Genomic DNA, 12,859 nt, shown 5'->3' on the forward strand with positions numbered 1-12,859 from the left:
ATTTACACACGCCATTTATCTAGTGCCAAAAATTTTCGATTGAGGAGCCAAATATGTGGAAATAAGTATTTTTTAATATTTTACATATACCTAATAATAGTAGGCCTATAAAAGAACGATATAAAAGTCTTTTCAGTATGTTTGAAAAGCTTATGATTACGAAAAATAGACTGCTGATGGCATAAATTTCTCACCTTATAGTCTCGATTTAAACCCCCTGTGATTTCTTTTTGGTTTATCTTGGTGTACGCAATGCTCCTGCAACTATAGAAGAGTTGATAGAAGCGATAAAAAAAAATAACAGCAAGTCCAAGAGATGCCTTTACAGCATTAAAGTTTACTGCTGTTATTGAATGTTTTAGTTATCGGTTAAAAACTATCGCAAGTTAAGGGAGTCATGATGGTCGGAATCCATCAAACTTTTGTGGATTGTGCTAATGTGCTATACTTTAATCCAGCCAAAAAAAGGTACATGGATTGCATACATGAAGTTCGGAGTGTGGCTTAGCTAAAAGAAGTTTGTATGTGGTCGTTACCTTTAATAGTTAATAAAGATTTTCACTTAAGTTTTGCTGTTTATAGTCCTTGCATATAGCTTCTATTATCATCTGTATACTGCTTCTTACTACCCCTAGTTAATTTTTTACAGCTAGAAAACCCTTAAATGTTTCATTTCACCCACCCTACTCTAGTATGATTAAGAAAAAGATTAAGGAAACTGAGAACTAAGAAGGTAAAAAAAAAGACATTTTTCATTTAAACAAGATTTAAACTTTCATAAATCATTAGATATATTAAAATTGTGAGATATAGTTTTTAGAGCCAGATAAAAAATAAAAACATACAGTAAAAATACTTTTATTTATAGATATAAAATAGTAAGATATTCTTACATTGTATTTAACAAAAAAGAATACATTTTTACAATTGAAATAACGATAGTAAACTTTTTATTATTGTTTATTTCGAAGCAAGTGGGTGGACGTCGAATACCAATAAACAAAATTATCTCCATCTTTTGGAAATATTTTATCGGGACCTGTAATATAAATTTCATTTTTATTTCAATGTGATATAAATCAATGATCGCTTCATTTTATAATTGTTTAAATCTATAAGTCGTCTAGAGCAGTTTGATTCAAATTACTCTTCAACAATTAAGTAATATAAACCCACAAATTTATAATATTTTATTTATAAAAAATTGACTTGAAATTATTAGCCTAATGTTTTCACTTACTTTCATCGATATGTTCGAGTTTGTTGCCTTTTAGTGAATATAATTGCCAACTTTCATCTGATTCCGGTTCGTTTATAATGTCAGCTAAAGAATACACATAAATTCCGTCCGGATATTTAAAATATCTAAACCTAAAACAATTATAAATAATTTAGATTTAAATATTTATATAAGGTAATTATTAATTAATATAAAAGTGTTTGTTAGTAAATTTAACAAAATATGATATTGTTTTTTTTAATTATATAATTAAAAATTGCAACCCGGCATTGTGACGATGTCTCAACAAATATTTCCTCGTCACTTCTTAATCTTTTCTGTGTCTTTGTAATTCTTATTGAATTCATTAATTAAATACAGTCGACCCCCCTATAACACTGTTGATAATTCCATTTTATATGAATTCCATGTTGCACGAGTCACTTAGATTTTACAAATATGTGTCGGGCTCTGAAAGGCTCACGTATTTGTAAAATCTAAGTGACGCGTACANCATGTTGTACGAGTCACTTAGATTTTACAAATACGTGAGCCGTTCACAGCCCGGCACACATATTTGTAAAATCTAAGTGACTCGTACAACATGGAATTCATATAAAACGGAAAAATCAAGTGTTATAGGGGTGTCGACTTGTATAGGATATCTTTAAAAATTTGTATATACATCTAATAATTCCAAATTCATTATTAAATATGAACCTTTTAAATATTTAGAGTTAAGGCAAGCAATTGAAGAGATGTATGTAACAGACTTCTCTGTGAATATTTCCATGTCACTTATTCAATAGCCAACCCAAAAATATTGACAATGTAAAGGAAGATTAGCTAAGTATTTACAGTAGCATGATGCAGTGTTTACAGAGCGAAGTTGGATTTTTGTTTAGAAGAAAAAATTTTAATACCAGATTAGTTACATTTTAGACCACCAAGATGGCTTTTGAATTGATTGCTTAGTTTGTGTAACACCGAAGAAATTACTACAAATGTTCAATGTGGTGCCATCAATCCTCCAAATAAACAAACCTCCTTGCAAAATTCACGAGCACTATTGTCAAAGTACAACACTAGGCGCAGCATAATAGCATTCACTTGGTATTGATGAAACATGGTGGAGGATAAAGTGATACGACATTGCATTAAAAAATTTCATGAATAATATATTACCAATATTTAAAACAAGAAATTATTTGCTATTATGTGTTTTGACTGATACGTATTTATCCATATACGTAACATCTATACATACAGAAATTACCCCCCGAATATTTTTGTATATCTCGATGTTTCAAGATGCTTTGAGTCAAAAATATAAAAATGTTGAGAAGTCATTTTTGACCGATCTCCATACTTTTACACTGTTATATATAACAGAACTGGTATAGGAATGTAAGTTTTCTTCAGGCAATGACAAAATTTTGTTTATTTTCAATGTTGTTTGAACATCGCAATAAACTGATTCTGCTTTAAGTTCTTGTTCTTTCTCTTTATTTATCCAGGTTATCACTGGTTGCCTTAATTTATTTTTTTCTCTTGCCTCTTCCCTCCCTTTTAAACCTGAACATTTCAGTATGCTCTTGTCTTTCTTCTATTACTGTTACATCTAAAGCAATTGTTCCGTTTACGCGAGAAATTGGTTCCAAGAAAACACCGCGTAAATGGAGCCACAGAAAAGTGTTTTAAAATAAGGATCTGTTCCATATTTCCAATACAGTATTTTGCTCTTACTGGGAAGAAAACTTATGAACTTACCTAAAATTTTTATTCAGTTCTGAAGCTAGACGCATAATTTCATAAAAAGAAGTCTTTGGAGGTACTTTTAACACCATTTTAAAGTTAAATTCTTTTTTCTTACCGATCCAAATTGAATAATTTAAAATGACTTTTTGTGTTTCATTTTCTAAATCAATTTTTTCTATTCAATAAAAGAAAATCGTGTAATATTATAAATTAGTTGTATTAAATTAATTAATTTATTAATTAATATAAATTTACTTACGGGTAAAATTATCCGAATTACACTTGACATATCTTAAATCTAATAAACTTCGTTCAAATAGAACAGGAAGAACTAAATAAGTCGTTATAATATTTCCAAAGGAACCATCTTGTTGTTGATGATGTAAAAGATATTTAATGGTATTTTCTTTACCCCAATTTATTTCATCAGTTATATTTAAAATATTTCGAATTTTTTCGATTGAAAATAATACCTGAAAAAATGATAAAATTCATAAGTTTAAGACAAAAATAAGAGTAAAGACAATATTTCATAAAACCAACATTCATTAGAGATTAACCATTCAATAGAACAAAGAGTGTATTTTAAAAATTCTGAATACGTTTTCAGAAATATAATCTTCTCAGAAGGTACCTTGGTAATTAATTTAAACGTGTAAACACTTCTATTCCTTTCATAATTGAAAAAGGGACTAGTTAATGAAATGGTTTGGGACCCAGCATAAAATAACTTGTAAATGATAGACATATAAACGTAAAAAATCCAGCAAGAGTAAAGAGGTGCTAACTAATACACATCTTTTACTAAATGTCTTTTTAAAAAAGGCACGTTGTAATTTACCATTATATTAAAAATTTTGTAATATGGAAAATACATGTTCATATTCTATTATGTAACCGACGGTATGCCCGAAACGCGTATTGATGTGTAAGATATTCCTGAATAAAGAGTGATGGTTAAGATGCCCAGTGTCTACCCAGTTGTGAAGTAAAGAATTAAAAGATGTGGTTTCGGTATAAGTCAATTGAAAAACTTTTTATATTAAAATGGCAAAAAAAGCTTAATTTTGTGGGTTTTATAAAAATTTTAAATGCTAATAACAAGTAAAATCGTCATTAAGTCTGACCCTACTGGAGATACATACGATTCCCTTTATTTTTTCATACCCTCGACCTTTAACCATCAAAATTTAATAGCATCAATTCCAATAACAAACAAACTTCCCTGCAAAATTTCAACTTTCGACAAAAATAACAGGAGTTATTAAGCTTCAAACAGAGTGAATAAAATCATGTCCCTCCACACACAATACATACAGGGGGAAAAAACCAATTTTTTTGTATTTCTCGACGTTTCAAGATGTCCTGAGACCAAAAATGTAAAAATATCGGCAGTTAAGGCACTAATCAACCTCTATGGGGATCCAATCCAAATGGGCAAAAACATTCGAGAGTTTTTAACGGACGTCCCGTATATATCTGGCTACCACCTAAGTTCGGCCACCCCCATTATGGAACTAACGTAACCTCACGATGTGTATGGAAAAAGGCCCTCCTGGTGTCCTCGGAGCGGAGAGTTCCCTTGCTAATGTTTCAAGTTATATTACATTTATTTATTGGATCCGATTAATAAGTAATTAGACTAATTGTATTTACAATGACACATTTTTATGAATTTTAAGACGAAAATTCTTCTTAAATATGCTAAAATATTAAATATACTGAAAAGATTTAGAATGTTGTTTTAGTATATTTAATAATTAAATATTTTTAAAAAAATACAATTTTATTAAAGAATACTTTTAATTGTTTTGTCATAATTGTATTCACTTCATTCTTAATCGAAAATTAACATCTTTTCTAATAAGTTCGGATCTCTCTTCATTGTCTGTCAAAAAATGAGTGGAGAACATTCTTCGGATAAATTTGAAGATAATTCTGATAAATCTAATCCACTAAAGAAATTTCTGAAGAAAGAAATTGAGAAACTAGAATTTAAATTAAAACAACGACTACGTAATTTAGACAGACTTCGAGCATCGAGATCCGAATTAAATAACAAAGTTCGAGCACTTCGTGAAGAAATCGAAGAAATCGAAAATTCTGAACCGAAATTCGTGGGAACTTTGGTCCAAAAACTAGATGTTGGCTTAGCATTAGTCAAATTTAGTGAAAATATGAGACTCGTGTTTCCTGCGAGCGAATTTATCGATCTAGAAGCTGCGAAACCGAACGATAGAGTGGCCGTTTGTACATTACAAGAAGAGATTACGGACGTGCTTCCATCTAAACAGAATCTTCGAGTAAAATCCATGATGTTGGAACATGTTCCGGATGTTACTTACGACGCGATCGGAGGCTTGGATAAACAGATTCGAGAAATTAGAGAATGCGTAGAACTTCCTCTCAAACATCCGGAATTATTCGACAGACTCGGCGTTCGACAACCTAAGGGTGTTCTGTTGTATGGTCCTCCCGGTACGGGAAAAACTCTGCTAGCACGTGCAGTAGCTCATCACGCAAAATGCACGTTTATAAGAGCTGCCGGCACAGAATTTGTCCAAAAGTATATAGGAGAAGGAGCCGAACTTATCAGAGATTTGTTTCGAATGGCTAAAGATCATGCTCCATCGATTATCTTTCTGGATGAAGTAGATTCTATCGGAGGTGTAAGAGGAAAGAAACACGATGGAGAAGTCGAAAGAACCGCGATGGAGTTATTAAGTCATCTGGACGGATTCGATTCTTCGAGTAACATAAAAGTTATCATGGCTACCAACAGAATCGAAGCTTTAGATCCCGCCCTGTTGAGATCGGGTAGAATAGACAGGAAAATAGCGTTTAGTCGCATTGCTAAGGAAGATTTGGCACACGTGTTTTCCATCCACAGTAAGAAAATGAATTTGACCAGAGAAATCGATTTTAAAACAATGCTTCAATACGGTCAATCGTTTACAGGTGCAGAAGTAAAAGCAATTTGCACCGAAGCGGGAATGTTGGCCATCAGAAATAAACGGAATTATGTCACCAGAGAAGATTTCGAGACAGCAATCGAAAAAGTCGCTACGAAAAAGAAATGCCTTGACGTAGATGTTATTTCGTTGGAGAAAATGTGGAAATGATAATTCAAACGTTTTTTGTTAACTGAAATAAGATTCGATACTTCGTGTAATTTGATATTTCCTTCTAGCAAAATTATTTTTATTACTTAAGTTATGTAAAGACTTTCAAAATAAAATGTTATCGTTTGCAACACATATGCTTTCGTATGTAATTTGAAAATATTTTTGTATACTCTATGCAAATAGTACATACACGTAGATTACAAAGACTTCTGTCTTTGTAATCTACGAATTTAATCTAAAAGATTTTGAAAGATACTAAAGTTCTTTGCTTGTACAATTGTAAATTTTGAAGATTTTTGTAGATTTTATCGAAGAACGTAAAAAGGAAACACGTGGGGCTGTCGATACTTTTTAAAATGATTGGTACAATATATGTGACGTGTGATATTAATTAACGTGAAGACCAACATGTTAACTATATCAGCCATAATTACGTCCAGTACGAATGGGTCTGATCACAATGGGGTCGAGCATCACGGTGAGAGGGATGTCTTTACACGTACTGTCCACGATAATTTGAGGAATTTGGAATGGATTCGCATATAATCCGAGTTGCTAGAACAGCTTGCATTTAGTTCCAAATCGTCTTTAAAACATAGGTAACGAGTTATACACAGAAAAGTACGAAAAATATTACTTGTCAGGAAAAAATTGCTCACGCATTCTTCATTCTGTGGACACTGACGACCTTGTTCAGCAAGCTCATCGTGCAGATACAGGATGGTCGACGGGGTAGAGTGAGTTTTTTTGCCATTTTAACTATTATAAAATGGCAAAAAGACTTCATTTTGAGGGTAAAGATGAGTTTTATAAAAAAAAATTGTAAATGCTAATAACGAGTAAAATCGTTAGTAAGTCCAACCATACTGGAGGTACACATGACCTACAACTTGATCTTTAATCACCAAAATTTAATAGCATCAATCTCCCTAATAAGCAAACCTCCCTGCAAGGAAATTTTGACAAAATGCACAGCAGTTATTAAGCTTCGAAGAGGATGAACAAAATCGTGTCCCACACACACACATACATTAACATCTATACATACAGAAATTATCCCCGAATGTATTTGTATTTCTCGACGTTTAAAGGTCTCGAGTCCAAAGATATAAAAATGTTGGAGGTCATTTTTGACCGATCCTCTTACTTTTCCTCTATTATTAATATATATAACAACCGAAAAAGTAAAAATAAATAGGGAAATAAGTCAGACCAACTTACTTGAGCAACAATGGCAATAGAGTGTATATTTTGAATGCTTCCTTCTTTAATACTATTCAAAGTTTTGCCGATTTCATCAATGTAAGATATGAGAAAACGAAAATCTGTAATATTTTTACCTATATCTTCGATGACATTTTGTATGGAACATATAAATGTCATTATTAACCACGCTTTAGCATCTATATATTTTTAAAAAAAAATTGAAATTAGACTATTAAGTATATTTTTTAAAATAATTTTTTTGAGTAAAAAATAAATAAACAGACCTTCCCATTTTGGATGTTGAGATTTTGTCATGATCTTTTTATAAAATTCCAAATTAAGTAAATCATTTTTAAATCGTGCGTTACATAAAGCCAATGGAAGAAATGTATTAACTGTATCCATGTGTTGAATTTTCTTGTTTAATTCTTCTAATAAGTTATATCCATTAAAATTTCTTGGATCTAAACAAATTGCTAACAAAGCTTGAATATATAATGCTATTTGATACGGTGGCAAAGATTCTACATTCCTAAAAGAAAATGTTATTTCTATATAATCCTATATTTAAAATGCTTTAAAGACGTAAACATTCTTACCTTAGTTCTTTTGAAAGTTGTATTTGTAGTTGCTTAATTATAAAGCCATCCTGTAATAAGCTAGAATTAAAACTTTCACTCGAAAGTGAAAGGGCAATAATAGCTCTATGAGTGTGAACACCCCAACTCCAATCAAACTTACGTTGCTTCATCAGCCATTCTTTAGCTTTTTCTCTACTTTCATTTAATATATTCTCTGTTTTAAAAAAAATTAGAATATTGTAAAAATATACATTTTGAGCTCAAATCTTAAATTAAACGATCACTTACGTTGTAAACAGGCAACAAAGCAACATATAAAATCAAATAGAATGATATTGGTAGCAAACACGTTGTAACCGATCTTCATAGCATATATTCTAAAACGAACAGTTATAAAACATACAACTAAATAAATTATTCTTAAAGAATGTAATCTAATAAAAATAGAATTAATATAGTTTTATTAAATATACCTTTAATCGCTAAAAATAAAATATATATATTTTTATAATGAAATTGCACGAATAATTAATACTTACGAAAGCATTTCAATTTAAATTTAATTAAAGAAAAAAGTTAGTTTAATTGTGTTTATAAATAGCCGCATAATAGAAATACGAAATAATAAAATTGAAATTTCTTACTTTATTTTAAGCTCCTTCGTGTTCTTCTTCTATTTGAATAATAAATATTTTATAACAACAAAGTTAAAAAGTTTAGAAATAAATTTTTATAAATTTTTGTTATTTTCATTAAAATTTCTGAATTTCATTTAAAATATTTATGTATCGAGTAAGCTTTGATTAAACACTGTAATAAAAGAAGTCATATTTAGTCGATTTTAATATTAAAAATAAATCTCTTTTCTCGTCACATGACTTTTGTTTAATTTGATATCTAAAACTCCTCGTGTTCTTGTGTTTATGCTTTATATTTTCGATTTTATCTTTTGTTCTGGCTTATTATAAATTATTTTTTACACTAAGAAAAAACTTATTTACTCTTATTACTTTTTAATTGTGTTTTTAAATATTTTGATTATTATAAATTATTGGGAACACAAAATTACAAGTTACCATATACAAAATTAGGAAATACAAAGCATAATTATTATGTATAGGCGTATAAAGGGTGATCCAACGGTCTACTAACCATGTTTTATTGTAAGTGTTCCAGGTACTGTATACTTGTGCAGATAAACATAAACTAAGTTTAGAACGTGTTTTTTATAAAATGATTGAAAATTAATTAATTAGTTTATTTAGTCATTGCAATGATTAACTGACTTTTCCGTCATTCTTTACACATAAATACACATAACTCGCATCAGCAGCGGAGCTTCAAATTTTGGGCCTCCATGCAAACGCCATAGTAAAAACCTTTCTCTTCAGGACTCTTCTAACGTTTCAGATACTTTTACTTTAATGTATGATTGTATATTTTGTTTTCCAGCCTTTTTTTCTTTCTGACAAAATAGTCTGACAGTGACTTGGACCCCTATGCAGCGGCGGCCTTAACCATTGCGAGGCTCCGGGCGACAGATCTTTGTGAGGCCTTTCTCCTTTGTGCAAAGTATATGAATTGAAAGTAAGTATTTCTGATGATTGACAAGAAATGCAAAAGTTATAAATGAATAAATTTAGAGTTTTAAAGTATTATATTAGAAGATTTATAAAAGTTAACAAACATAAAGACGACAAATTATTATTTTTTTTCTNACAGATTTATGTATAAAATGTGCAACATGATATTTATTTTATTTAGAATAGAAAGTTATATATTAATATTTTATTATTAATATTATTCTTTTATTTTCTTCAATAAATTTATTTCATGATCAAGATTATTTCTTTAAAATCTATCTAATTGAATATAAAATATTATTTAAAAATTTTTAAATCTCTAACTAATTACTGAATAGAACTGAGAAAGATAACTTCCAATTAAATTTGCTAATTGGAGTAGGTTGTTGCAATTACAATTATTTTCTATTCGAGATAATCGATTTAAAGGAAATTAACTGATTTATTTTATTGATTTAAAAACATATTTATATAGGCTTACATAGTTAAATTATTATTCTCATAAATTGATACAGAGAATAGACAAATGGAGAGAGTGTATGCTATTGTTTTCTTTCTTTTCTTAGGTTGTGGCATTCAAGCTATCACTGAAAATGAAATTGATATTTTATGCTGTAAGGAAATTTGGTAGTGAAATTTTATAATTGTTTTTAAATATATTAATTAATAATAATGACATTTCAGCACAACCCGACTCTACCATAATTCATATTATGTCTTGCACTGTCAAAAATGACAAAAGAGCTGAAAAGGTTAGTGTGATATTTTTCCAATATCTTAATTCCAAATCGATTACGAAAAACATTTTTATTGGTATATTTATGAATAGTGTAGATTTTATTGTAGAATAATTGATGTAATTTAATTATATTTTTCTACGTTTCAATATATCAAAATTATGCATTCGTTAAAATTTCCCATTCTATTGGTATTAAAGTCAAGTTGCAAATATCTTTACCAAAATAAAACTTATGTATTCATTATAACAGTAAATTTCTTGTTCATTATGTATATTTAACTTATCTAAAAAATTTTATATTTTAAAATATATATAATTTTACTAACAAGAATATAGAGCACACTAAAGTACAATATTATGAATGAAATATGAATGAAATGACGCAAGAAAGATTTGTCATTTTATATTTCACATATATATTTAATTGGGCTGCAATTTGAAAAAATTCTAAACCTGTAAATTTCCACTGTTGTCTATCTGTTCTTCCTTAATCTTGAGAACAGTGTTAGATAGATGAAAGCCAAGACCAGATATGAAAGAAAAGCTTAAGGGCGGGAGGACCCGATTAACTATGCATAAACTTCTGGTTTGTATCGGAAGTTTGTATATAGTTAATCGGGACCTCCTGCAACTAATCTTTTCATATCTATTCTCGGATTTTGTCTACCTAACTATGTTCTCGAGGTTAAGAATGGACAGACAGGCGAACAATAGTTGGAATTTATAGCTCTATCATTTTTTTCAAATTGCTACTACTTTTCGGCATTACAGCCCATGTAAGACCTTGGTCTCTCTGACATCGTAGTCCAATCTTGACGATCTTCTGCACGTTTCCTCAAATCATCCTCCACATCATTCAGCCATCGTTTCCGTGGTCTTCCTCTACATCTTCTGCCACCCGGATTTCCTCTATAGATCTTGGCTGCTCTATCATGCCAAGAAGATCTATCTATATCTCAACATTACTATATGTTGTAATATGAATACAACATGTAGTAATGTATATTATTTTATATTTATCATAGTTGTCCAGGATCATAGGATCATACTAAGTTTTAAAACGTTCATTTTATTTGTATACCTTATCCTGGAATTATTTATTATAATTATATACGTATAAATTTATATATAGACAGAGAGAGAATTTGAATATTATATATCTTTATTTACAAAAATGTATTTTTTTAATATTTTAAAAATAGTTTGTCGATATCTTGCACGAATGCGTGAGCAAATATTTCGAAACTCCTGGACGTTTGGAATCGTTTAAAAATTTTCTTTGTCATCCCGAAATAAAACAATCCGTATTTGTAAGCATAATTAAACTATTTAAAATTTCATAACATATATAATTTATCAAAAATTAATAATTCTAGTCCAATTATAAATTCATATATGCAATTATACATGTGTTCTTTTATTTCTGATAGGTTTACGCGTGTCTCTACGATCGTCGTGACGTTAGTATATTATTAATTATTAATTTTATTATTATTTTAATTGAGTTTTGAATTTTTTTTTTCCTGTGAGATTTTGAAATAATTTCCTCTTTTAGGAATTAGAAGACACCGTCGTGTTTGATGTAAACGATAGCAGTGAAGAAATCGGAGAAAATGCTGAAATATAATAAAACAGAAATCTATTTGGAATGAATGATTAATATAAATTGAAATAATCATAAATACTGTATATCATTACGTATTGAAACTATATTAATGTATACTGTTTAATATAAAATTGAAAAAAAAAATAAGTAATAAAATTACAAATAAAAAATAGGTTAATTGAAATAAACAAATCAATTATTACTTTATTTCTCCTATACGTAGTTAAAAATGATCTTAAAACTAAGCAAACTTACAAAATTTTTCTTCGACATTTTGCTGCTGTGAAATTCATAATTAATTTATCGAAATTTACTTTATTAATTATATCCGATTCTATATTCATAATAGAAAGATTATTTAATTAATCTCGATTGAGACATCGTATTACGATGATCATTTTTTTTTATCAATTTCAAAATAGAAAATGAACGTTTACCAGAACAATTTGTAATCATTAAAGTTTAAAATATTCTAAGACTGATCTCTACACTAGGAAATGTACAGTACACGATAGCAAATCCTGCTTTATTAAAAAATACATATCTGAGATTGACATAGTGTATTTTCTTTACCGACTTCGTTTAGATAATGTTTAAAATGAATGCATTCGTCCACTAAATTTTTTGCCACGAACACCTTTATCATAAGTTTTTGCGAAGTTCTCACAAGAATCTTTTATTTCACCTTTCTTCATATTTTGAAGTGAAGTAAAAAAACTGAAAATTATTATTAGTTTTTTCATAAACAGTTACCCTTTTACGTAAATTTGAACAAAGAGAGTCGATAATTGGTAAAAATATTTCAATCTTTATTTTTTCTTCGGGAGTATGCTGAGTGTTTTCTCTCGATCCATCGTAACGTGATAATCTTACACTTCTTTCTCTGATTCTTGGTTCTGAAAAATCAATTGAAATTTTTTAGAAAGATTTTACTTTTTCAAAAAAATCATTAAAATCTTCTCTTTTATCAAATAAATATGATTCCAAATAATTTAGCAGGCGAACTGCTATACTCAAGTCTAAACGTTCCTTTTGTAAATTT

At 29.2% G+C, this 12,859-nt stretch overlaps 3 protein-coding genes across 3 annotated transcripts; 2 read left to right on the plus strand and 1 right to left on the minus strand.

The window, feature by feature from the left end:
• Positions 1–900: 900 nt before the first annotated feature.
• On the minus strand, positions 901–8,718 carry LOC111637726 (uncharacterized protein CG3556-like). Its single transcript, XM_023383289.1, has 10 exons — positions 8,534–8,718; positions 8,178–8,266; positions 7,908–8,103; positions 7,593–7,840; positions 7,324–7,505; positions 3,237–3,450; positions 3,127–3,152; positions 2,990–3,057; positions 1,241–1,371; positions 901–1,039 (listed from the first exon to the last, which is right to left on the minus strand). Exons 2-10 carry the CDS (start codon positions 8,254–8,256, stop codon positions 954–956), a joined length of 1,230 nt encoding a protein of 409 aa, XP_023239057.1. The 5' UTR covers positions 8,257–8,266; positions 8,534–8,718; the 3' UTR covers positions 901–953.
• Positions 4,774–6,225, plus strand: LOC111637722 (26S proteasome regulatory subunit 8-like). Its single transcript, XM_023383285.1, has 2 exons — positions 4,774–5,866; positions 5,936–6,225. The coding sequence occupies exons 1-2, from the start codon at positions 4,876–4,878 to the stop codon at positions 6,097–6,099; spliced, it is 1,155 nt and encodes a 384-aa protein (XP_023239053.1). The 5' UTR covers positions 4,774–4,875; the 3' UTR covers positions 6,100–6,225.
• Positions 8,719–9,946: 1,228 nt separating the features above from the next.
• LOC111637730 lies at positions 9,947–11,961 on the plus strand. Its single transcript, XM_023383292.1, has 5 exons — positions 9,947–10,086; positions 10,157–10,224; positions 11,414–11,521; positions 11,642–11,671; positions 11,767–11,961. The coding sequence occupies exons 1-5, from the start codon at positions 9,999–10,001 to the stop codon at positions 11,836–11,838; spliced, it is 366 nt and encodes a 121-aa protein (XP_023239060.1). The 5' UTR covers positions 9,947–9,998; the 3' UTR covers positions 11,839–11,961.
• The last annotated feature ends 898 nt before the right edge of the window (positions 11,962–12,859 follow it).

This window comes from Centruroides sculpturatus, unplaced genomic scaffold (assembly GCF_000671375.1).
Source record: "Centruroides sculpturatus isolate CEXI.00-Female unplaced genomic scaffold, Cexi_2.0 scaffold1223, whole genome shotgun sequence".
Classification (NCBI taxonomy): domain Eukaryota; kingdom Metazoa; phylum Arthropoda; class Arachnida; order Scorpiones; family Buthidae; genus Centruroides; species Centruroides sculpturatus.